This window comes from Carcharodon carcharias, chromosome 1 (genome assembly GCF_017639515.1).
Source record: "Carcharodon carcharias isolate sCarCar2 chromosome 1, sCarCar2.pri, whole genome shotgun sequence".
In the NCBI taxonomy this organism is placed as follows: Eukaryota; Metazoa; Chordata; class Chondrichthyes; order Lamniformes; family Lamnidae; genus Carcharodon; species Carcharodon carcharias.
In genome coordinates, this window is record NC_054467.1 from 83,933,370 (window position 1) to 83,960,940 (window position 27,571).

General features: G+C 41.7%; 1 protein-coding gene across 1 annotated transcript in view; it reads left to right on the plus strand.

Annotated features, from left to right (window-relative positions):
* LOC121273304 (glutamyl aminopeptidase) overlaps positions 1–27,571 on the plus strand; it is a 69,159-nt gene that overhangs the window by 32,180 nt on the left and 9,408 nt on the right. The window contains exons 2-11 of the mRNA XM_041180451.1: positions 2,875–3,016; positions 4,368–4,499; positions 5,405–5,525; positions 9,392–9,546; positions 11,446–11,559; positions 12,197–12,331; positions 17,778–17,843; positions 18,185–18,250; positions 18,365–18,516; positions 24,212–24,288. Coding sequence (XP_041036385.1) covers positions 2,875–3,016; positions 4,368–4,499; positions 5,405–5,525; positions 9,392–9,546; positions 11,446–11,559; positions 12,197–12,331; positions 17,778–17,843; positions 18,185–18,250; positions 18,365–18,516; positions 24,212–24,288 — 1,160 coding nt within the window. The remainder of the gene's footprint in view (positions 1–2,874; positions 3,017–4,367; positions 4,500–5,404; positions 5,526–9,391; positions 9,547–11,445; positions 11,560–12,196; positions 12,332–17,777; positions 17,844–18,184; positions 18,251–18,364; positions 18,517–24,211; positions 24,289–27,571) is intronic.

A 27,571-nucleotide genomic window follows, 5' to 3' on the forward strand; every position in this document is an offset into this window, starting at 1 on the left:
ATTTAAGACAGAGCTGAAGGTCAATTTCTTCTCTCAGAGGGTGGTTAATCTGTGGAATTCTTTACCACAGAGGCCTGTAGAGGCTGAGTCATTAAATATATTCAAGGCTGAGGTAGACATTTTTAATCTATAAGGGAATCAAGGATTGTGAAGAATTGAATATCAGATCAGCCATGATCTCATTGAATGACAGAGCAGACTTAATGGGCCGAACAGCCTACTTCTGCTCCTACATCTTATGGTCTAAAAGCTATTGTTGTCACCAAGAGGGACCCTGCCATTTCAGAAGGGAAGAATTCTGCTGATGCCACAGAAGGAGCACCCAAAGAGGTGGGATCAGTGTTTAAAGGATCAGAAGCTTACCAGAAATTGGAAAAATGATACCCTGCCACTGAAGGCCCTAGTCAAGACTGGGGTCTCAGCAGGTGAGGGGCGGGAAATGGAGGAAGAAATCGCTACAAAGCCCTCTGCCTATGTGGGGTAGTTCCTGGGCATTGCCGTCCCTTCCTGGGACATACCACACCCTTCCCCTCCATGGTGGTCCTGGGAAATAGTGGTGGCAGCGGTCAACATATGAAAAGTTCATCAGCAACCTCCTCCATCTTTTATATGTTATGGCGGGGAAGGGGTTACCAGGATAGTCCTGGTGGGATATGAGACTGAAAGCTAATCAGGCAGCAAGCAGCAGTAGAACCTACTGCATAAATTTGCAATCATTATCTGCTAAAATCTACATCCACATTAGATGGGAACACAGAATAAGAATCCAGCCCACGTTGTGCCGATGGGAAGAAGTGAATCTGGCCATAATTGTACTTCTTTTTGTTCACATGCTGCATAACAAAGCAGCACTCAAGCCGCACTTTATGATACACATTCTTAGTCTGTCTTCAGAAATTCTGAAGAAGTAGGCATGCACAAGGTGCACATGTGCAGTTCTGGTTGCAAGGGGCATGATTGTTACACCCCTATCTTGCATAATCATACAATTCAATATCAGGTAGTATGAATCAACTCCCACAAAAGAAAAATCTCATTGCTTTACAGGAGTGACTGACTGAAAAGTGTCATTTGGAGGATTTGTGCAAATTAGTTTTAAAGGATTACATTTGCACTTTGCTTCTGTGAATTTCTAAAACAGATGCTGGCAATAAAAAAGAGAACTGAAAAAAATTAAGCTGAGCAGAAAAAGGCTACTGGAACCAATTTTGCATGCCCTTTCCCTGATTTAATGAGTACATATTATTAATAAATCAAACAAAATTAATGGCATTAGCATAGTTTCCTGACAAATAAAGCAATTGCTTGCAGTAGGAATATCCTGTTCCCAGCTTTGTTATTGCTTCCGAATAACCAGATAATAAGGTGACTATGTAATTTTCAGACACCAGTAAACTTTGTGCTGTGGTTGGCCACAGCAAAATTGGGTCAGCTGGACTAAAAAAATAAAGATTACCTACAATAGTGAGTTCTCTTTCAGACATTTAGGGAAGAATTTTCCTGTCGGTGAGCAGGGGTAGGGCCCGCTTGCCAAAGTGTAAAATGACGCGCAGTGAGGTCGGGTGGGCGTCCTGACATCACCGCGCATCATTTAGATTGTCAGTTCGATGGGCACACAGCCAAGTATTAAGGCCATTTAAAATCTAATTAATTCAATTTAATGAGCTGCCCGTCCAACCTTCGCTTTTTTCATGAAAACTCATCCATGAGCGGAATGAGGCTTCGTGAGGTGTTTTAAAATCTAATAAAAATGTATACTGTTATTCTTTGACATGTCCCAGGTCTTATGATAGTGTCACATGAGGGGACATGTTTTAAAAGACTCTAGCACTGAAACAAATCTCCATGAGGCACGCATGCACAAAAGAACGCAGGGAACTTCTGAAGGATTTCACCCCGCCCCCCCACTGCCCAGGCCGCACAGTGTTTCCGGGCAAGTGTCACGCTGGGCGGGCCTTAATTGGTCCACGTAAAATGGTGGCATGCCCCCAATCAGGGGCGCCGATCAGAGGCACGCCCGCTCCCACACTTCCCCCTCAATGGGGGGGATATTTTTCCCTTAGAAATTGGGTTGAATCAAATTTTAAGCAAATATTTTATAAAAGCGATAAAATTATATGGAAAATATGATCACTAATCAATCAACTGTAGGTGCATGTGAATGAAAGCGAAAGATATGGAAAGTACTGTGGGTGTACCTACACCACATGGACAGGAGTGGTTCAAGAAGGCAGCTCACTATCACCTTTTCAAGGCCAAGTAGGGATGGACAATAAATGCTGGCTCAGCCAGCGAAGCCCACATCCCATGGATGAATAAAAAAAAGAGCTCTGTGATTAAACTCCAGCGCAAGTGACACAAGAATCTCATCAGTCAAAGGGAGGAATTGGTGTAACCTGTTTTCTGCTGCTGTCCGCAGAAATGTTTACACTGATGCACTTAAGGTTACAATCTCTAGGCCAAAGTTTAGTTCTCTATCTCGTTGCTGATATTTGCAATTGGGTCCATTCATACATGAATTAAACTGTAATTTGTATAATTAGCAAGAAATCATGTTTTGTACTGTTGGATGAGATTCAGATTATGGATATTGAGTATACTGTTCTATCCATGTGCAGTGTATATGAAGGAAGATTGGTCAACAATAGATGCATTCATTTAAAAGGCAATAGAAATTTTACAAGTGAAGGAGGGTTTTGCTTTTTATTGTGTGCCGCTTGTCATTTGCCCCATTACCTGTATTTTGTTATATAATACATGATCCGAAAATCTTAAATAATGTATTTATCAGAATTGTTTTGTCATTTTAATTTTTTCTGGTGATTTTTACGATTTAATTTTAAATATCCATAAAAAATGTTGTTTTGCTAACAGGAGTATTGCAGCAACTGACCATGAACCAACAGATGCACGGAAATCTTTCCCTTGTTTCGATGAACCTAATAAGAAGGCGACATATACCATCTCTTTGATATATAACGAGCCATATCAAGTGCTTTCAAACATGCCAGTTGAGGTAATTGTATAACATTTCAAAAATTAAATTGGTGTAGACATAGGCCTCGAATTGCTAAACCACATGGACAAACTTGTTTATGGGAAAATCGAGAGCATGTTCAATCAATATTTTTCTTTTCTCATTGACCTCCAGCGATGCTGCTCATGGGTAATCTAGAATCTGGAGCCTGGCTGCCGTATTTAACTGCTATGGTGGAGCTATATTTAATATGGCCAATCCTTTTAAGGCCACTTTTAAAATATTCGCTATTGGGAAGTGATTAAATTAGATAATACTGAATGAAGTTTCTGTAAATTGGCAGTAATTTGTAAGTCCCCAGATTGTGCTCTTGGGGATGGAGGAGGGAAGTTTTGAAATTTCTGGAATAAAAACAGAAACTGCTGGAAAAATGGAGCAGGCTTGACAGCATCTGTGGAGAGAGTTAATGGCCATAATTTTCCATTCGTCGGACGGGCTTAGCAGGAGCGGGCGTAGGCAGGCGCACAGCTGATTACTGCCCGCGATCGGCTGCGTGCCGCCATTTTACGTGGGCAGGCCAATTAAAGCCCACCCTGCATAACGCACATCTGAAAGCACTGTGTGGGCGGGGGGAGTAGGCTGACCCGGGGTCTATGCTCTTTTGCGCATGTGTACGAAAGAGCGCAGAAATCTCCCTGAAGCACAGAGCTGCCACAGGAAGATCAGTTTGATATGTAAAAATGTAAATAAAGGAAGAAGAAAAAAATTAAGACATGTCCCCTCATGTGACAGTGCCTCTGTGAAGTTTTTTGAAAAATTTTATTAAAGTTTAAAAGCCCTCATGAAACTTCATCCCGGCCGTGGATGAGGTTTCATGATAAATGCAAATGCTGCCTGGGCTCTTCACCTGCCCGCCAATCTTAAAGTTGGACAGGCAGATCAGTTAATTATTTTAATTGGAATTTAAATGGCCTTAATAGGCGCTTGACAGTTCGGCGGGCGTGCAACCGACTCTGGACTCAATCTGGGCGACACGTGGTGACATCGGGACACACGCTTAATGTCACCGTGCATCATTTTACGCGTCAGCGAGCGGGTCCTGCCCTCACTCGCCGAACTGAAGATTCTGCCCGCTGAATTTTTCTTGCATTTTCTGTTTTCATTTCATATTTCCAGCATCTGCAGCATTTTGCTTTTATCTTTGAAATTTCTGGTCTTGCTAAGTCATAAATGACTAGTCTGACCTTTTTATACAATTGACACTTTAAACTGTGACATCTGAAATATTTAGATATTATATTAATATAATGTCAGGCATAAAGACACTGAAACATAGCCAAAATACAGATATGACAATGGTACATGGATAATTGGCTTCTTTGTCTTCCAGAAAGTGGTCCCTCTAGATGGTGGCCTGAAGAAAGCAACATTTCAAAAATCTGTCCCAATGAGTACATATTTGGTCTGTTTTGCTGTTCATCAGTTTACATTTGAAGAAAGGTATTCATCACGTGGAATCCCTGTGAGTTATTTAATATCTTTGGAATAAGCTAGCATTTTATGCTGAAGTATTCCTTTCTTTGTAAAATCAGAATACTTAATGAACTATTCCCAAGCCCCAGAGATATATTTGTTTCATATAGTGTTGACTGCGAGATATCTAAATGAAGAACAAGTCATTGATAACACAACTGGTATAAGGGAATCACAATAGCAATGATTGGGGCTAATTTTGAATTTGTGCAATTTTGTAAAGTGGGCAATAGTGCACCAGTTCAAAAATTACTCCCATTCTATTTGGTCAGGATCACCAATTTGCTGAGTATCCTATTTAGTGGGTCTATAATGTCTAAACAGAATTGGCACCAGGAGACTGACAAGGGTATTAAACTTTTTAATTCTACCTAGTGACTTTACTAACATAAGTGGAACTCAGCCACACATATCAGGACGGTCACAGTTTTCAGCCTCAGTTTGTGCTGAGTTCGCTGGCCCTAATAGTCAAGATACTGCAATTGGCATTCGTGCTCGTAAACTAGTCAAGCTTGTAAGCTGCTCCTGAGTACTATCCAGAGATGGTGGAAATGAACGTGAAGTCGACATTGCTCAACGACAGGATCGAGTTAATCTGTAATGTTCCCATGGTAAAACAATCTTTCCACACTTGCTTTAAACTTATCATGAAGAATAGCCAACCTTACAACCTGTGAAGCCCTGGTACAAGCAAGAAGCTTCAGGAGAGGGAGGGAAAAATTGAAGATTAAAAAAAAATTATGGAGTTCATCACACAGAGATTAGATTGCTATAAGAAAAAATAATGTACCTGTGTGGAAATGTGTAAGGTCGAAAAGGTTTTCTTACAGAATTAACTGAATTCAGTAAAACTATATTTGTATAATTCCACTTTTCTTTGTATTTATCTTTCAGCTGAGAATTTATGTGCAGCCTGAGCAGAAGCATACAGCAAAGTATGCAGCAGATACTATGAAAAACGTATTTGACTACTTTGAGAAATATTTTAACATACATTATTCGCTTCCTAAATTAGGTACTGTTCCTATAATTTTCTTCCTTGTTTATTACAAATGGGTATAATATTATAACATGGTAAGAAAACAGAGTAGAAAAATGTAACTCTGAAAAAAGGGACATGCTGTCAAAGCTTTTCCTCTTACACTCATCAGGATAGATGCAAGAATACCAGGCCTTCACCTAGTCTCCTCCATTGAAAGTCAGCAACCTATGTGCAACCTTGCCCTATCTAATACCAGATAACTCCTGCTCTGGCTGCAGCCTCACCACATCTCACCACCTGCAGTTGCTACCTCTCATTTATCTTCTAAGACAGTGGTTCTCAAAAGGTTTTTCTGTGAAAGATCCCTATTCAAGTGGATTTATAATTAAGGACCCACTCTCTAAATTATAATACTATATAATACTCAGGATAATTTTAAAACAAGATGTATTTATTCATTGATGGCATGTGAGCATCACTGGCTGGGCCAGCATTTATTGCGCACCCTTAATTGCCCTTGAGAGGGTGTTGTTGCCTGCCTTCTTGAATTACTGCAGTCCATGTGTAGATGCACCCAGAGTGCTGTTAGGATGAGAGTTCCAGGGTTTTGACTCAGCGGCAGCGAAGTTCAAAGTGATATAGTTCAAAGTCAGGATGGTGTGTAGCTTGGAGGGTAACTTGCAGGTGGTGGTGTTTCCATGCATCTGCCACCCTTGTCCTCCTTGGTGGTAGATGTCATGGGTTTGAGAGGTATTCTATCACACTACTGACTTAAGACTTGTATAAGATGTACAGGCTTTGGGGAGTCAGGGGATAAGTTACTCTTGACAGAATTCCCATCCTCTGACCTGTTCTAGTAGCCCTAGAATTTGTACGACTGACCTAATTTAGTTTCTGGTCAATGGTAACTCTCAGGATGTTGATAGTGGGAATCCCATGATGGTAATACCATTGAATGTGAAGGAGAGATGGTTAGATTCTCTCTTGTTGGAGATGGTCATTGGCTGGTAATTGTGTAGTGCGAACGTTACTTGCCACTTATCAGCATAAGTCTGAATATTATCCAGGTTTTGCTGCATATGGACACAGACTGCTTCAATATCTAAGGAGTCGCAAATGGCGCTGAACGTTATGCAGTCATCTGTGAACATCCCTACCTCTGACCTCACGGTAGAAGGAAGGTCAGTGATGAAGCAACTGAAGATGGTTGGGCCTAAGACACTACCCTGAGGAACTCCTGCAGCAATGTCTTGGCACTGAGACAATTGACCTCCACTAAGCACAACCATCTTCTTTTGTGCAAGGTATGACTCCAACAAGTGGCGAATTTACTGCCTTTGGCTCCAGTATTGCTTGGGTACCTTCATGCCACACTCAGTCAAATGCTGCCTTGATGTCAAGGGCAGTCACTCTCGCCTCACCTTTTGAGTTCAGCTCTTTGCCCATGTTTGGACTAAGACTGTAATGAGATCAGGAGCTGAGTGACCCTGGTAGAACCCAAACTGAGTTCCAATGAGCAGGTTATTGCTGAGTAAGCGCCATTTGATACCACGGTCGATGACTCCTGCCATCACTTTTCTCCACAAATATCCCCATCCTCAACGATAGGATAGCCCAGTACATCAGTACAAAAGATGAGACTGAAGCATTCGCAGCCACCTTCAGCCAGAAATGCCAAGTGGATGATCCATCTCGGCCTCCTCCGGAGGTCCCCAGCATCACAGAGTTGATTGAGAGTAGACTGACAGGTTGGTTATTGCTGGTGTTGGATTTGTCCTGCTTTTTGTGTGCAGGACATACCTGGACAATTTTCCACATTGCCAGGTAAATGCCAGTGCTGTAGCTGTATTTGAACAACTTGGCTAGGGGTATGACTAGTTCTGGAGCACAAGCCTTCAGAACTATTGCCAGAATGTTGTCAGATCCTGTAGACTTTGCATTATCCAGTGCTTTCAGCTATTTCTTGATATTGCATGGAGTGAATCGAATTGACTGAAGACTAGCATCTGTGATGCTAGGGACCTCTGGAGGAGGCCGAGATGGATCATCCATTTGGCATTTCTGGCTGAAGATGGCTGCAAATGCTTCAGCCTCATCTTTTGTACTGATGTACTGGGCTGCCCTATCATTGAGCATGGGGATATTTGTGGAGCCTCCTCTTCCAGTGAGTTGTTTAATTGGAATGGATGTGGCAGACTGCAGAGCTTAGACCTGATCCGTTGGTTTTGGGATTGCTTAGCTCTGTCTGTCACTTGCTGCTTCCAATGTTTGGCATGAAGTAGTCCTGTGTTGTGGCTTCACCAGGTTGACACCTCATTTTTAGGTGTGCCTGATGCTGGCAGGCCATCCTGCACTCTTCATTGAACCAGGCTTGATAGTAATGATAGAATGGGGGAAATGCCAGGCCATGAGGTTACTGGTTGCGAGTGAATGCAGTTCTGCTGCTGCTGATGGCCCATAGTGCCGTATCGACGCCCAGTTTTCTGTTGCTAGACATGTTCCAAATCTACCCAATTTAGCACGATGGTATTGCCACACAACACGATGGAAGGTATCCTCAATGTGAAGATAGGTGGTCACTCCTGCCAATAGTGTCATGGACAGATGCATCTGCGGTAGCAGGTTGTGAGGATGATAGCAAAGAGGACTTTGCAGGGTCGAGAGGGCTGGCTTTGCCATTGTTGTTTCTGGTGCCTAGGTCAATGCCGAGTTGTCCATTCAGTTTCATTCTTTTTTGACTTTGGAGCAGTTTGATACAACTGAGTGGCTTGTTAGGCCATTTCAGAGGGCATTTAAAAGTCAACCACATTGCTGTGGTTGTAGCCCAGACCAGGTAAGGATGGCAGATCTCCTTCCTTAAAAGGGATTACTGAACTAGATTGGTTTTTAGAGCCATTGACAATGGTTTCATGGTCTCCATTACTGAGATTAGCTTTTGATTCCAGATTCATTAATTGAGTTTAAATTCCACCAGCTGCTATGGTGGGATTTGAACCTGTGTCCCCTGAGCATTAGCCTGGGCCTCTGAATTACTAGTTTAGTGGAATTACCATGATGCCACAATCTCCCCTGTGTGCTGCATGTAAAGAGTGCTTTTGTAATGCTTTCAACAATGCAAGTACTTAGTTATTAGCTATCAGTGAGATGGGTGTACCTGATTTTCACTGCAATGTCTGTCTATCCCAGGGTCCAGATCATCAGTTTGAGAACCACTGCTCTCAGATACACATGCTTTTGGTATCTGAGCTGGTGGCTGGGAGTGGGAAATCAAGTGGTGATGCTATGTCTTTATCACTCTCTTACTGCTCTTCCTCCATTTTCTCCGCGTGGTGGGAAATGAAGGGAGTAAAAGGTACATGGTTACATCATCTGCTTCTTGTAAATCAGAAGAGAATGCGGCATGAGATTTTTAATGTGGGAAGGATGATTGGGGGTACTGCCACCCTTGATGGTTTCAGACCCGCCACGGTGGCCTCAGCAATGAGCTTCCCATTAACATCCAGCCGTCTCCTCCATGGATATTCAGACAGGCTGACCAACTCTTGGAGAAAAAAAATTAAGGGAAGCTTTTCATGGTAGGGGGTTGCTGGCGAGAGTGTGCTGGTGGGGTGTTGGTGTAATCAGCGCCTGTGAGAGCATGGGGGAGGGGGTGTGCGTGGCAAGAGGAATGTGAGAGCAGGGGTGGGTGCTGATGAACCATTATATTAATAATTATAACCATTAAATGCCAAATATAGCATCTAGTGATCTACAAGTGACAAAGGAATATTGGAGTTGTGAATTGTATAGGTTCATGTGGTTGTTCTTTATTCCTTATTTTATAAATCTGAAATGATAAGGTGAAAACAAATCTTACTTCTGAATTGTACATTTTGTTGACATTATTCCGTACATTGCAGATATGATTGCCATCCCAGACTTTGGTACTGGTGCAATGGAAAACTGGGGACTGGTAACGTTCAGGGAGACAAACTTGCTGTTTGATCAAAATGAATCCTCTTCATATAATCAACAACGGGTTGCTTCAGTTATTGCCCATGAACTTGTTCACCAGGTACTGTAAGGATGCAACAATCAGCATTCACAAATACCAAATTTGTACGTTATTATGGATTTATAATGAGCTGCACACCCTGGAACTTATGCTAAATCATAAATGCCTCCTGTACCTGCTTAAAAGCATTTTCTTTTCTTTTGCTTATTCAGTGATGAGTCTGGAATTGCTGGGTTCCCACTAACCAAAATTAAGTAATTAGAAATAGCGACACTGACATATTTTAAAATAGATCAATCAACTATGAAAAAGACAGAGGGATCTAACAAAATCAATACTAATTGGATAAAAAGGTTAAGGAAGACATGATCTTTGTGTTAAAACATGGGCTAGAAACTGGATATCTGAGAATAGGTTCAGAAACCGCAAACAATTTGTTAGATAGATTTTTGATCTACAAGGGGCTATGGGGTCAGGCTTGAAAGTGGAGCTCAAGCATGATCAGATCAGCCATGAAATTATTAAATGGCAGAACTGGCTCGATGGGCCAAATGGCCTCCTTCCTATTTCTTATGTTCTAGAGACTAACAACCTACTATGTGGAATTGTTAATTTATTGAGAAGCTCTCCACCAAGTTTGGTGAATGTTGATTCTTATGAAACATTAAAAAAGTACACTGAAAGATTCCTAATTCAACTAGAAGTAAAGAATACTGACTTAGAACTCAGGTAAAGGGGAGGGGGAGACAAGAATGCTCTGTGAGGTCCTGAATTTGGCCGAAATCATGAGATGCTATAAGTGAGCTGAGAGTGCTTGTCCATAACTTATTTAGTCTTGGGAGCAAATCAAAGTTTATTTTAAAAGATTTATTGAGCTGCAGACTTCTTGATTTATTTTCATTATGTTTGTTTCAACATGATTTGAAAATGGTGCAAAATGCATACAGCTAACAAATAAAATTATTGTAATCAGCTCCCCAATAACACAAGGTGGGCAGAAGTTATGTGGGAGACCATTTAAAAAAAAATCTATCTGTAAGTTTCAGGGTTTTGAATGAATAACTTGGTTAAGAAATATGCTGCAAAAGTTTTGTTTTCATCTACCATAACATTACTCTTCATATGTGAAAATTATCATTGAATCCCTTATATAATATATCGGTCCACGGGCTGGATTTTACGATGAGGGTGAGCTCCCTGTGTCCAGTGTAAATTTTGGGGATGAGTCCACCTCCACTTACCCAGCTCTTCCTGCTTTAATTTTTGGGCAATGGCCCTTTAATTAGTTTGAGGATGTCCTGCCTCATAGACCTGCCAGCCAATCAGAGGCCTGCAGCTCTGTGCATTGGCGGTACCAAGGAGCAGTGACCAAGGAGGTGGTGTTCAGCGATAGACCCAGACATTCAGGTATGTATGGGATCGGGCTGATGCCAGGTGGCAGGCAATTGGAACACACGTACTAAACAATCCCAGTTGTGCTAAGAATTACACTAACAGCCAATTTAAGATTATCAGTTTTGCTCGCAGTGTGGTTCACTTACTCATGCTCTAAGCTACATATATTCACACACAGGGCCCTGTCCTTTGCGAACAGAAAGAATATGTCCATGCATTGCTCCTTTTCAACCAAATAAAAGCTTGCGGGACAGCCATTCCCTGGTTCATTCCACTGGAAATGTCTTGGCTTTTCAAAGTCAACTTGCCTAGTTTGAATTCAAACAAAAGTTTGGCAGTCAGCTGTTCCCTGGTGCATTCTCCATGGCAACACCTCCACCAAAGTCCATTTGTCAACCAACTGGCGCCCTCTTCTCATGAAGTACAAATTGTTGTTCCCTTTTGAGAATTGGTATTAGTTCCAGATGTTTCATTTAATTATCTTTTTAGTTGAAGTCGAAGTGTACTGAAATCAAATCTACCAAGCTAACTAGCATGCCAATGATACATGTATTTTTCCTGCAGTGGTTTGGAAATCTTGTGACCATGGATTGGTGGGACGACTTGTGGCTCAATGAAGGGTTTGCCAGTTTCTTTGAGTACATTGGAGTAAATGCCACTGAATTTGATTGGTTAATGGTAAGTCAATCTTTCACACAGGTTCTGAAATTATCTGAAATTTGAATACCAGCATTCAAATGCTTGATCCTTTTTCTTCTATTTAAGTGGATGCATCAATGATGTAGTAATCTGTTTAAAATAAATGGGTTCGCATTGAGTTAAAAATTAGCAGCTCACTATCCGATGAGCAGGAAAAGGATGATCAATGGTAGCTGGGATGGGAAAAAAGTTGACCAGGCTAGTGAAGTAACTGATCAGTGGTCCTAAAAATTTGCTATAGTTTTTGAAAAGCATTTAATTTAATAACGATGGAGGATAGTGTAGTGAAACAGTCATGACTCACTATCAAATGCCAATAACCTAAATTTTAACCTTTTATTAAGTGAATTGAAACACCACTACTTAACTACCACAGCTACACAAATCTGAACACTGAAGTAAAATTAATGATCAAAATTAGGAATTCTTTATTATCCATCTAGTGAAAGCAGCTATTATTGTCTCTTATTCCCTAATTGCTTCTCACAAGTTTTATAAGTTGCTAAACTAGTGGGTTATATACATCACTTACTTCTCCTGTATTATTGTAGAATTTTATTGTACAACTGTACATGATTAGTTTGGTCACTAATATCTCTGATATTATCTTTCACAGTTGGATCAGATTCTTATAGATGATGTCTTGTCTGTAATGGCTGATGATGCTTTGTTATCATCCCATCCAATCATTGTTAATGTATCAACACCATCAGAAATTACCTCCGTATTTGATGGCATATCATATAGTAAGGTAAGAACTGCATTCAGTTACTATAACTGAGTTATACATTGAACCTTCTTGGTAGCACTATATGTTGCAGTGTTGTACATGGACTGTCAATTACTAAATGGACTGCATTTTCCCAGCCCTGTGGAGGAGGCATTGGAGGTGGTGTGAGAGGGCATTGGGGGGAGTGCTGGACAAGTAAGACGAGAACTTGTTTGGACTGCTTCCCAACGTTTTCCTGGCACTGATTGAATTTCCCAGGGGTGGCTGGGGAGTGGGGACAGGAGCCCTCTAGCCAGCATTAGGCCTCCAATTTGAGGCTGCTGAGGGAGTCATTAATGGTGATTTTTTATTGTGTTTTGAATTTTGCCGAAGGTACATGGTTCCAAAGTCAACCAGCTGCAGTATGGATGGAGCTGAATGTGAGGTGATTGCTGTGTGCAATTGATGGGTAATAGGAAGTGTAGAGTTTCCAAGCAGGAAGGCTATTGGCTATCATTGGGAAGGAGTGAAATTTAAAGGGATTATTGTGTGAAAGGACTGCCACAGAGGTCAGGAAGTGGAAGCTTTTGCTTCCAAGGCTCCTGCAGCAAAGCCAAGCAAGGCAAGGGAGTTGACACCCATTAAGGATTGAAGGATGAAAGGAGGAGCACCCCCTCCAGTCAGGCGGCCACATCGGAATGGGCTGCCATGGGTAGAGGATCACCAGTGGGATCATGATGTGCTGACACATGCAAAGCTCTTAGGAGCAGTAAAGCAGATGACAAGGGGTATCCACTGAGCATTGGCTGCTCACACCAGTGTGGGATCCCAACACCGAGGTGGAGAAATCTGGCCATCGCATTAGAAGAATGACCATTGAGCAAGCAATTGTCCTTCTGAAAATGTACTTCAGTTGTTTAGGTCGCTTGGGGGAGCCCTCAAAGGTCTCCTGTAAGTTGCTGGTCTGCTGTGCTCTGTACAACCTGGCACTGAATGATTCTCTTGGGCGCGCTTATCCTCCTCTGATGAGGATGGGAGGGTGTGGGGTTAGAATTGGCAGACAATGGCCATGTACAGGCGATGCTGATGGCAGTAGCAATTGACATACATGCAAGGGAATCCACAGTAAGTTCAGCCACCTCTGGACCAGAACCATTCGTTTTCCTATGGATGCCAGAATGACATGTGGTAGCACATCATAAGAGTGTCATGGGCCGATGAGGATCACATGTTACCCCTATCATCCATCCTTGCCCTACTGTCTCTGCCATCCCTTTCATGGGCTCCATCTCCATGCCCCTACACCTGGGCCTGGCCTCCTATGAGAGTAAGAATCACACACACATTTAAATAGGCATGAAACACATGTTGAGGTTCACTAAACTTACTGTGCCATACATGAAATAAAGGTAATCCTTTGAGACCCCTAACGAGGTGCATTAACTCATTTGCTTCTGAGTGCTTCTACACTGTGCTCCTTCTGTAGTTGGAGCTGATGAAGGGCAGCCTGCTGGCCTCATTGCTCTGGTCCATTACATGCCTGTGGCAGATGACCTCTTGGTTGTGGAGCTCTTGAGGGACCTGACACAGGCTGAGCCACCTACATCTATGCAAGGACAGCCTCTGTCATTGGTGCTGGAAGCAACATTTGTATCATGTCAGAGAGGCCAATGGACCTGTCAAAGTTGGGAGTGATTTGAGCAGAGCCCCCATTGTCTTCAACCAAATATCCCTTGACCTTTTCATAGTCCACCTGCATTGCCCTGCTTACCAGCAGAGTGTGTGTGCCATCCTGCCAAGCCAGAACTCAACATCGCTTAACGTTGACTTCGGAGGCTGATACTCACTTGCATGCGCTCATGGCCTGCTGTATGTGCTTTCCATCAGGGTCACCGCTGTCTCAAGGCAGGAGGCCATGCACTCATAAGCCGGAGAAATGGCACCACTCATGTCATGGATTCGCCTCTCCATCATGTGTGTTTAGGAATAAACAGCGTCTGGGAATTCTGACAGATGTTCACACATTTCCTGCTGCTACTCTATAAGCACCAACTTTGCTGATGACCTTGAGTTTCAGCATCTGCGGAAAGTTGAGCATTGTCGGATCTGTCCTCAGTCCTATGATGGGGACTGGCCGCAGCTTTAACTGCCTCCAACAGTTGCTCTTACATGTATGCCATGCTCATTCAAATCACATTTCATGGCCCACCAGTGAGTGCGTATCTGCGTTGATAGAGGAATTCGCTGGACTGATGTGAAGTGCATCATCATATAGCGCCTCCTCCGCCTCCTCTGAGATCTCTGATAAACCTGATGACCTCTGCTACACAGCCTCCACCAAATTGACAAGTGGAAGAGACAAGAGTGCTACTAACAGCAACCCTATGCAACCCATGTCTTCTGGCAGTAGGTATTCTTGAACTTCATATGGCCATCATGAACCACAGAGATGTCACTGAAAAGACAAATGACAAAGATTCAGGTTCACTGCCATTTCTTCTCTCTGGGTTCCATATGTGCCTTGCCCTCTGATACAACATGGTCTGCCATCCTGCCAATTTCCACTAGCTCCTCCTCCATCTGCATAATCATAACATCTGTACGTGTCCATTCTGTTGCATTTTGAACTCTTCTGCAACAAAACAAAGAAAAAGTGTGACCCATCTCTCCTGCCTCTGCGATGCTCGTAAGGCAGTGGCGCTGGAAGGCCTGTTCATGCATTCATCCATGTTTGGCACTGCATTAAGTGTTAATGTTTGGCATGACTCTCTGGTGTGACATTGTGCTCAGTCCTGATGCACATATAAGTCCTCCTTGAGTCCCAGTGCATGGGGCATCCACAGCGCATGAATTGACTGCCATATCATACATGTGGGCCTGCCATCTTGCCATTATGCATGCCACTCACCTTGCCAGCCCTAACCAACTACTGCACTCACATACATGCAATAATCCCACAGCTGTTCACTTCTGCAGCCTTCATCGTGAGGTTGGCTGGTTTCTTCCTCCTGTAACGCCTGTAGGAGCACCTCCAGGAAGGCATCATTGAAAAGTAAAGCCACCCTTCCTCACAATGCCGTAATCGCCCCATGCAATTCCTTCTACCGCACCCCTTCTGCAGCCTTGTGTGTGTGCAGCCAGTATGAAGGATGCAGATTCTCCTTTAAAGGTGGCTCCCACAAGGCAGTAACTTCCTTGCCCCTCCCCCCACCACCCATTATTGACATTATTGGTCACCTTCCCCCACAACCCTCATCTTAATTGGCTGGCTTTTAGAAGATCACTGCAGAAGTCCCACCATCTATGCGACCTGGGAATGACCCCGGCATTGGGATCTCAAGCCCATTGACAAAATCCAGCCCAATAATTCAGAAACTATGGGTTGAAATAGTGCTATGAGGTGTTAGTAAAGAATGCATGAACACATTTGTATGAAATGCACTATTTTGAAAGGTAAATGCATTCATTAAAATCATGAATAGGAATTGATGTTTTTCTCAATTATTGTACAACAAAATTTCAACCTGACTCTAAAACCTGACACTGTAAATAGGGGCCAGTATACTTGATAAATGTGCACTATTGAGCAATTTAAACTTGTTATCGCTCCATGTTATTGAATTGCATTGCAGACATCTGTTACCAGCAAGATACTTAGGTCACGGTGGTGAAATGAAAGATATGCTGGATTGACTGTAAACAAAAGTAATTTTGTAAACAATACTTATCTTGCAAACTATAATGTTTGAATGCAAACAGTGGCTAGTATGGACCATAATGATATTCTGTTGTAGTCTTTGCCCTAGAGCATTACTTACCTTTATTTAAAACCTATTCATTTACTGAAATATTATATGTATACCGCAGTAAATTAATTGTTCAAATATTTCATTTTATATGCCTTTATGACTGTCCAATCTCACAAAAGTATTATAATATAAATGGCAAAGCACCATAAATTAGTATGAGGCTGATTATATGACTATCATATGCTTGGATACCTTGTGAAAAATGCACATAATTTAACAATAATGATCCCTATAAGCCAGTGTTTTGACATAAAAGCAACAATTTTCTGCCTTCATGTTGCCAGCAGGGAACTTTGCCTATCAACAGTGCATACTAGAAATGTGGTCACATGCTACATGGTATTTTCCAGCCATTAACTTATTGACTTCTTGCCAAACTGGCATATTGAGTCGGCAGTTTAAATCACTCCCAACTGTTATTTCCATTTGTTTCCCTTCCCTTTCACCATCACTGTTTATATTCTTCTTTTTCAATATTTCTGCAATTTCATCTTAAATGATAAGTTTTTTTTACCTTATCACTAATAGCAATGCACCCATGTTCTAATCCATTTTTGTGTGCAAATGCTCCTAACCCACTTTGTGCTTCCAATAATAATTCTGAGTCTATGCCATACTTACTGTTTCACCAAAAGTAGAAAGAATATTTCACTTGCATTATTTTTTCAATCTGTGCAATGATTCTGTAATGACATTGGCTTTTGATCCCAGAGATAGATTTTCTTCTTCACTACGCAAATAGAATCTGGCCCATTTTTTATAGAGTGCAGTGAAAATCATGTTGTCCAGGCTGGAATCCCATGGCATTCCCACTCTGCTAGAGCAAGTATATTGGAACGGAATTTCTAGCCATCCAGATACACCAGCGCAATTTTAGGGACAGAGTCATCTGTGGACTCTCAGCTACTGCAAAGGTGCACCAGCAGTGGCCTGAAAGATCAAGGGGTTTGCATGTCCCTCCAAGGGTGGAAGAAAAGTTCAGAAAGGGCACTACAGGTTAATGAGTATTGCTTCTCTCCAGTTCCCAGTGCAGCCAGTGGGTCTGTACTGAAGGCAATCACATGAGTTGCCTCTAGTCATGATAAAGTTGTTCTCAAGACAGCCAAGGAATTGCCCCAGGAATTGCTCCCCTTGGAGCATGGAGTGGGGGGCATTAGATAATAGCTAATTAAACAGATGCAATAAATAAGGTGTAATCCTGGTGGAACTAAGCTCCATCTCAAATTTCAACCTGTTGTCAATGTCAAGATGGACAAATTCAATTACTTGCTGAGCCATAAAATTGTAACAACAGATATTATCACATAGGCCCCAGCTATAACACTTCAAGTGAAACTTTTTCTATATTTTGATTTTTTTCTGTTAACACATTAACACAGTACCAGTTTCAGACAGGCAAATGCATTCAATCCCTCAGCCTACCTATCCAAACTATTCTTGTGGCTCTTTTCTAGTAACCCTCAATCGCATTTGTTAACCAGAACCTGCCTTATTCTTTATTGAAACCTATTTATGTTTCTCATTCCACTGCTGTGTCAATAGTCTGCTCCACGGATTTAAAATCATTTCAGCTTAAAAAGTAGCTTCTGTTACATTTCCTATTTTCTTTGTTTGAAGTCATATATCAAACTTTGAAGAATTATGATGTTTTTGTTTATGCCGTGTGTTTATGGTTGCAGGGTGCATCAATTCTACGTATGTTGCGTGACTGGATAACTCCAGAAGAATTTCAGCAGGGCTGCCAGGTACATTTTTAGTTTTTTCTTTTCATAAGGAGATGTGGCAGTGCACCATGGCTTCAGTGCATTGTCCTAAGATCAGTTTCTGTGCTGATATTGCTCTAACGGTGAACTCCCATTATCAGTCATACTGTCATTGGGGACACCAACTGGAGGCCAGCTAGTTCCCAACAGAGATGAGGAGAGTGGCATTGGTAGGAGGTCTGATCAGTTGCCTACATCTTGCCTGTGGATGATGCAAGGTGCTGAGAGGCCAAGAAGGAAAATAATACTTGCCTTACCAAAAGGCAAAACTTTTGTTCACAATAACTGAGGAAAGTATTTTAACTGCTGAATTCTACCTTCAGAAATATCTCATGGATCATAGATTTGCAAATGCGAAGACTGATGACTTCTGGCAAGCCCTCACTGAGGTAAAGTCTAGATATGTTTATCAATGTTGTTGCTTTTAGTGTGAGAATTTGTTATTTGGGTTGATTCAAATTTTCCAATGTTCTTAGACAGCATTGATTTAATTTCTACTGTAGGTCAGTGGTAAGCCTGTAAAGGAAGTGATGGATACATGGACACAGCAGATGGGCTTTCCTGTACTGAATGTTGAATCAATGAAAATTCTCACACAGAAACGCTTTTTGTTGGACTCAGACGTGAATGCAACTCAACCTCCTTCACCTCTAAAGTAAGACATCCTGTCCAGTATATAACTAATTTGCTTTGATTTTTTTTGAATACACTTTGCAACCTCTTGTAGTTGGTTTCAGATACAATTTATAAAACTAACTTAATCTAATAATTAAGATGTTTAAGGACAACTGGGTCAATTTTCATGTCTCTTTCAATGATGATTCTGGAGCAAAATAGCAAGGTCAAGAAATTGGGTGGTGATAAATTTACCTGATTTTTGGTCCATTCCACGACACATGTAGATATCTGGTTAGACCTGGAGATGGGGCCTTAGGGGCTCTCTCAAAAAAATATGAGAGCTTCAATTTATATATAAGTCTATTTAATTATGTATAGGCATGCACCTGACCCAATAGAGCGTAAAATTGCACGTGATATTTCACTCAGTGGGTGCGCACAAAATTCGCTTCCAAATTTTGCGCATGCCCGCCGACAAGAGGTCAATTGAGCCCATTAATAGCGCAATTGTCTCCAAATTTTCGTGGCCAATCCAACCTTACAGTTGGCGGACAGGCAAATTGGCCAGGTGGCCTTCACATTTTTCATCAAACCTCATCCAGGGCCGGGATGAAATCTCCATTATGAAATAAAACAAAAATAAATATCTTTGGACAGCATTTTTATGAGGTGTATTTTCAGGTGCTTGATTTTGATGCAATGGACATTTTTTGCAGCTTTTTAAAGCTTTAATTCACCATTTGAAGGTCTGCAGCTCCCTGAGGCAGCTGTCTATCTTCAGGGAGCTCTGCTCACCTGCGCCCACGGTAATGTCATTACCTGCCCTCTTCCTGCCCCTGCCCTGGCAGCACTGAGCTTTTCAGTGTGTGTTTCACGCTGGTTGGCTGTTAATTGGCCAGCCAGCGTGAAATCATGGTGGGTGGTCCATTTCCTGGCTGCTCCCAGGCCCACAGATCGCATGCACCCACCAAACGTAAATTTCAGGCCTATATATTTAATCCACAAGCAAACCGTATTAATTCTCATTGGGATAAATTTGCCTGCTTAAAACAAGCAATGAGACTCTGTTTGCACATAGTGATCCTGACGTCATTTGCATCCTTATTGCCCTTGGTGCTCATTCAGTTAACATTAGATCCTTTGACTTTCACCAGTAAGCACTTAGTACAGTTAAAGTAAGGGGCAACCAGGTTTAATACACAATAAGCAATGTTACTAAGTATCTAATATTTGTTGCCCTCATGCTTCCCTTTGGTGATAGTGTTGGTAGATGCTCTAGGGCCTATATTAGTGCCCCTTTTAAACTATTTTTATTTGTTTCTGGGATGTAACTGAAGCTGCAAGGCTGCATTTATTGCCTATCCCTAGTTGCGCCTGAAAAAATGGTGGTGGGCTATTTCCACTTGAGCAGGTCTCATGACCCACAACCCAGACCTCTGCAGCTGAAGAAGGACATGTGTTCACCTGATGTACCCACATCAATCTAACTGCCTAAATCACCAAGATTCAACATATCTGTGCTGATGCTTGCTACCAATTGGACAGTTTGAGTGACACTGTGTGTTGTGATATTCTGTGCTCACAGGTGCCTGCAGTTTCTCCCTTTTTGGACACTTATAGAAAGACAAGATGGTGATATTGCAAAGAGTTGTAATAAATCTGAGGATTCTGATTGCTTTAGAAACCAGCAAAGGGCCACCAAAAATTGATAAAAAGGAAAGGAATAAAATATGAGAATAAACTAACCAGAGATGTAAAAACAAGTAAGAGCTATTGTAAGTATGTAAAAAGGGGAGTAGCTAAAGTAAACATTGCTCCCTTAGAAGCAGAGACAGAAGAAATTATCATGGGGACTGAGAAAATGGCAGAGACATTTAACAAATATTTTATGCCTCTCTTCACAGTGGAAGGCACTAGTTACCAGAAATAGACGGTAACCTAGGAGCTAATAAGAGTGAGGAAGTTAAGGAAATTAGTATCAGCAAAGGAAAACATACTGAAGAAACTTAATGGACTAAAATCTAACAATCCCCAGGACCTGATGGCCTACATCCTAGGATTCTAAAAGAGATAGCTACACAGGTAGTGGATGTGCTGGTTATGGTTTTCCAAAATTCCCTAGAAGTTAGCAAATGTGACACCAGGAAGAATTTTCTCCCCATTGGGGGTGTTGTGTGGGGGCGGGCTTGGGCGGGCATGGAGCCAAAGTGCATTTAGAAAAGCATAACATGATTAGAACAAGTCAACTTGGTTTTACAAAAGGGAGATCCTGTTTGGCAAATTTATTAAGAATTTTTTGAAGCTATAACTAATAGGGTAGATAAAGAGGAACCAGTAGATGCAGTATACTTGGATTTCCAAGGGGCATTCAATAAGGTGCCACATAAATATACAAGCTTAATACACAAGATGACACCTCATGGAACTGAGGGTCATACTTAGAATGGTTAATAGACAGGAAACAGAGAATAGGGATAAATGGGACATTTTCAAGTTGGCAAGTATCAGGAGTATCAGTGCTGGGACCTCAGCTATTTACAATTTATATTAACAATGAAGAGTGGATTGAAATGTGGATTCATTCGGAAGAGTCAGGAAAATTGTGTCTAACTAACTTGCTGGAGTTTTTTGAAGAGGTAACAGAGGTAGTTGATGAGAGCAAGCCATTGATGTGGTGTATATGGACTTCCAAAATGAATTCAGTACAGTGCTACTTAACAGACTTGTGAGGAAAATGATATGTCATGGAATAAAAAGGACAACAGCAACACAGATACAAAATTGGCTGAGGGATAGGAAACACAGAGTAATGGTTAATGGGTATTTTTCGGGCTGGAAGAAGGTTTGTATTAGAGTTCCCCAGGGGTCGGAATTGGGACCCTCGCTTTTCCTGATATATATAAATGATCCAGATTTGGTTTGCAGGGGATAGTTTCAAAATTTGCGGATAACACAAAGCTGTAGAAAATTTGTAAACTGTGAGAAGGACAGTGTAGAACTTCAAAAGGACATTGACACATTGGTGGAGTGGGCAGAAAGGTGGCAGATGAAGTCCAATGCGGAGAAGTGTGAGGTGATACACTTTGAAACAAAGAATATGGAGACAGTATAAAATAAGGGATACGATTCTAAAGGGTGTGCAGGAGCAGAAAGACCTGGGTGTATATGTACATCTGTCATTAAAGATGGCAGGACAGGTAGAGAGAGCTGTTTCTAAAGTGTACGGTATTCTAGGCTTCATTAATAGGAGCATAGAGTACAAGAGCAGGGAGGTTATGATGAACTCATAAGATATTGGTTAGACCTCAGCTGGAGTATTGTGTACAGTTCTGGGTGCCACACTATAGGAACAATGGTGAACACATTGGAGAGAGTGCAGAAGAGGTTTGCAAAAACGGTTCCAGGGATGAGACATTTCAGTTATATGGAAATATTGGAGAAGTTGGGCCTGTTTTCCTTGGAGAAGAGAAGGCTAAGAGGAGACTAGATAGAAGTTTTCAAAATCATGAGGGGTCTGGACAGAGTAGATAGGGAGAAACTGTTCCCACTCATAAATGGATCAAGAACCAGAGGGCACAGTTTTAAAGTGTTTTGCAAAAGAAGCAAATGCGAGGTGAGAAAAACTTTTTCATACAGCAAGTAGTTAGGGTTTGGAATGCACTGCCTGGAAGTGTGGTGGAGGCAGGTTCAATTGAGGCATTCAAGAGAGCATTAGATGATTATTTAAATAGAAATAATGTTCAGGGTTACAGGGAAAAGGCAGAAGATTGGCACTAAGTTAACATGCTCAGAGAGCTCAAGCAGACATGATCATAACAAATCTGTGCTTCTGTGACAGAAGGTAATATTTTAAGTTTGTTGACAGTACAAAGCTAGGTGGGAATGCAAACTATGAGGAGGGCACAAAGAGTCTTACAAAGCCATATAAACAGGTTAAATGAATGGGCAGCAAAATGGCATATGCACTATAATGTGGAGAAGTGTGAAATGGTTCACTTTAATCATAAAAATAGAAAAACAGAATTATTTTAAAGTGTGAAACTTGCAAATGTTAATGTTCAGAGAGACTTGAGTATACTCACACAAGGAGCATAAAATTTACCATGCAGGTACAGCAAGCAGTTAAGAAAGCAAATTGCATATTGACCTTTATTGCAAAGGGGCTGGAGTACAAGAATAAAACTGTCTTGCTACAATGGTAAGGCCTTCGCTGAGACCACACTTGGAATACTGTGTGCAATTCTGGCCATCATATTTAAGGAAGGATATTGCTCGCACTGGAAGCAGTACAGCCAGGGTTCACTAGATTGGCCTGTGGGATGATAGAGTTGTCCTGTGATGAGAAGCTGAGTAAATCATGACTATATTCGCTCGAGCTTAGAAGAATAAAAGGTGATCTCATTGAAACATGCAATATTATAAAGGGACTTGACAGGTTAGACACAGGCATTCTTCCCCATGGCTCAGGAAGCTAGAATAAGGGGGCACAGACTCTGGATAAGGGCCAATCATTTAGGACTGAGATGAGGAAAAATTTCTTCACTCAAAGAGGTATGAGTATTTAGAATTCTGTACCTCAGAGAGTTGTGGTTGCTCCATCATTGAATATATTTAAGGCTGAGATAGACTCATTTTTAGTCTCTCAGGGAATTAAGGGAAATGGGGAGCGTGTGGAGAAGTGGAGTTGAAGCCCAGGATCAGCCATGATCATATTGAATAGTGGAGCAGGCTCGATGGTCTTCTCCTGCTCCTATTTCTTATGTTCTTATCTTAGGATGGTGACTGAAAAAGAGTTTATTTAACTAAAGAGGTAAATTTTGACTTTTGAGTGACCGACAGGTATAGCATGTTGGTCAGTCACCCATTTGACAGCAGAGGCCCCGATCTATTTTGAGACTTTTGGCCTCATTTAAATTTGGCTGACGAACTACAGAGTGACAAACAGACATCCCAATGCAGCTCACCAAATTGAAGACTGTAAATCAGCCTTGAGCTCCTGTCAGCAAAGTAAGTAGCTGGTTGGGGTTAGGGGCTGAGTTGTGATCATGGAGGCAGAGGTCCCTGGGCAGCAGCAGCCCAGATTATTTCAGCCCTGAAAGCCTGGAGAATATTGCCACCTAGCGATGAGTCACTTCTAAATAGTGCCTTGCTGGTATCCAGGAGGCAGAAACATTACCAGCCTCATTTTGAGGCTGTTATCATCTGATTTATACCAGATGAGGGTACTCAAAATCAACCCCAAAATGTATGATGGTGGTTCACTTAGCATGCGTGAATGATTATTTAGCAATAACAAAGGGATTGTACTAGCTCTGATCTTCAGAATGGCCTCCCATTTTCAATACTGCACAATCCTTCTAAATTTTTAGTGCACACAAATTCCAGTTTACACTGACTGACGTACTTTTTTTTAAATCATTCATGTTATGTAACCAGAATTGGCATGGAAAAGGCGGTGATGAGCCATCTACTTGAACTGCTGCAGTCCATTTGGTGTAGGTACACTCACAGTGCTATTAGGGAGGGAGTTCCAGGATGCATCTGCTGCCCTGGTCCTTCTAGGTGGTAGAGGTTATGAGCCTGGAAGGTGCAGTTGAAGGAGCCTTGCCAAATTGCTGCAGTGCATCTTGTAGATAGTGCAGGAAAGGTGCAGGAGCACAACACATAATACCATGGTAAAACAATACGGTAAACCTCGCAGAATTATTAAATCCTTTATTTTTCAATTTTAGCTACCGATGGAATATCCCCATAAAGTGGCACACACTGAATGGAAAGAATGAAACAATTTTCAACTCAAGTTCAACCAGTAAGTATCAGATGAAAGAAAGATGGGACTCCAAATCATAGGCTTTTGTAAAACCGAAAATTACGAATGCTGGAAATCTGAAATAAAAGCAGAAAATGCTGAAAGTGCATTGAAGGTCATGGAAATGATCATTTCTATAACGGACAGCAATGCCTAAGTGGAAAACTGAAACTGTACTCCTGGAGGTCCACACATGGAGTGAGCCCAAGTTATCAACATAAGTTCTCAACAGCTGAGGCTCCTCATTGGGAGTGCAAACTCAGAAACTAACCCAAGCATCATCATCAGAATTGTTTTTATTTCTCTCAGCTTTAAAATATAAAATTTTCTCGTGCAAGACGATTTACATGGTAACAAAGAAATAGTCATCTAAGATGTTTATTGACTGCTAAAAGTAAAATACTGCAGATGCTGGAAATCTGAAACAAAAACAAAAATTGCTGGAAAAACTCAGCAGGTCTGATAACATCTGTGGAGAGAAAGACAGAGTTAATGTTTCAAGTCCATATGACTCTTCTTTAGAACTAAAGAGAAGTAAAAATGTAACGAAATATATACTGTTGAAGGGGGGTGGGACAGGTGAAGCTGGATAGAAGGTCAGTGATAGGTGGAGGCAAAGGTGAGATATCAACGCCATCAACAGCCCTTCGACCTTTTGTTTATGACATCTTTTGCACTTTCTCCTTTGCCTCCACCTATCACTGCTCTTCTATCCAACTTCACCTGCCTCACCCCCCTTTAATAGTATATACTTCACCACATTTTTACTTCTCTTTAGTTCTGAAGAAGAGTCATACGGACTCAAAATGTTAACTCTGTCTTTCTCTCCACAGATGCAGTCAGACCTGCTAAGTTTTTCCAGCAATTTTTGTTTTTGTTATTGATGTTAATTGACTGTTTAGTTAATTTATGTTAAAACAAATGATTTCTATCAATTTGGCTAAGCAGTTCACAGTGCAGGCAGTGGAAGATGAAGAATAGATAACATACATCAAACGACTATATAAATTATAAATACTATCTCTAAATGTATATATCACATATTAAAGCAGAAACCAAATGCAATGAAAACTTACAGATCAACATTCAACCTTCAATTACCCTTTGTTCCTCCGTAAAATAATTTTAGGGATGTTGAAAGTATTCAACACTGAACCACCTATGTTTTTGTAGTACTTTCCAAATAACACATATATGAGTAAAGATTTTATGTAAAGCATTCATCAATATAGACATTGAACGTTAAAATATCTATATTGGTTTTGACAGTCTTGTAACTTGCTTAAGTGAGTGTGGCCCAAATGGTAGATTTTTCCAAGTCCTTGCCCATGAGGAGGTATCTCATCAGCTGCTAATATGCATTGGAAAATTGTAGTAAGTTGATTTCAAAACAGTGGTTCAGATAATGCTTGGAACATTTTCTAACTAAAATAGATATTTTAAAAGTGCACAGGCTCATATATATATCTTAGCCTAGTTTTAAGGATTTTAAATTGTAGCATATAGTTCCATTTAAAATAACGTGAAACACTGGAACAGCAATATCATCTACTGCAGAATTGGAGGACATGAATTCAAGCCCTTGTCATTCCTCCGTCACTCTCTTGAGGTACTATGCCCTAAGAGGGCATTGGCTACTGTGTGATTTCCATAGTTATGCATGGCAAGGCACTGCACTGGTTTGGCTTTGCCTTCTGCAGATTCTGGCTGACCAGGAGACTCTCCCACTCTTTCTGCCTGCCATAGGCATATTGGAAGAATTTGGAGGTTGATGATCAACCCGTTTCACCATGCTATGAACACACCTTTCAAGACCATCACGTCCCAGAGTGGGACTTAACCTGGAGCTCCTGATTTGGAGGTAGGGATGCTACCACTGCGCCACAAGACCTCCATGTCATCACTATACTTTTAATTTGTGGAATGCTATTGGCAGCAAATCATAATCATACAGAAAGAGGTTATTTGGCCCATCACGCCAGTGCCAGCAATACATGGCTCTCCCACCCTAATACTACACTATGCAGTAAAGGAAGTGCACACTGTTGGGAAAAAATTAAACCTTCTGGTTAAAATGAAGTGGGAGATTTACCTATTATAAAATGCTGGGAATGCTCAGCAGATCTGGCAGCATCTGAGGAGAAGGAAAGAAAGTTAATGGCCTGGATTTTCATCCTTGAGGTGGGTAGCAGGAGTCAGGAAGATTGACGCTTAGCCCGCCTGCCTCAGGAGGAAGTGCCCACAAGGGCAGGGCTTTCATTGTTGGGGGGTGGGTGCGGGCTGAAGTCAGCCCAGCTGGCCTGGGAAAAAGGTCAGAGGCAGCCACAGGAGCTGTTGAGTGCTAAGGGGGGCTGTTTAAAAGGCTCCTCTCAGTGCTGGGGGATTTCATCCCAGTTAAAATAAAACCAGGAAGGCCCTCCAGCCATCACTCCTTCAACCCCAAACATGTACCCCTTCCATGCCACCTCATACCCCTCACCTACCCCATGGCCCCTCATGCCCCCAGTGCTAAGGTATGCTCCAAACAACCTCCATGGCTCCACCTGCACCCAATGCCAAGCTTTGCCTCTCCACCAACCTCCCATAGCACCTCATGCCCCTATGCAAAGTTATGCTTCTCCACTCACCCCGTGACTCCTTATGCCAAGCTGTTGCACTTCCATGCCCATTATGTACAGTGAATAGAACCAATAAACCCTATAGTGACAATATGATGTATACAAAAAAGCTTTTAAAAAGCCTTCTGCAAACAAACATTGTGAAAGTGACAACAAGGATCAGAGAGCCAGAGCTGTCAGTCAAATAATATTTTCTCTGGGGCTCAGGTGTTTTAGTACTCCAATGGATTCCTAGGCTCCCAACAGAAAGTACACAAAGAGGCTTGGCTGAGAGCCCACAAATCCATTGGTCTGTTGAAACACCTGAACCCCAGAAAAACACTGCTTGATTAACAGCTCTGGCTCTCTGCTGTCAATTGTGTAATATTTACACAAGGTTAATGGGTTTGTAGTTCCAGCTTTTGAAACTAGAAAGGTTCTGGGTGATTGACGCTTCTATTGCCCTATAGTAAAAGGACTGAGTTTAATAAATGGAAAATTATGAATGAATGACTTCAAAAAAATTGTGCTCCTGCTATTGTCACCATCGGGTTCATTCACCCGCTATACACTGTGTAGAACAAATGGGCATGGAAGTGCCACAGGAGGCATAGGGGTTGTTTTGGGGTCATAGCTTGAGATGATGGGCATGAGGGGCCATATGGTTTGTTTAGGGGAATAATGAC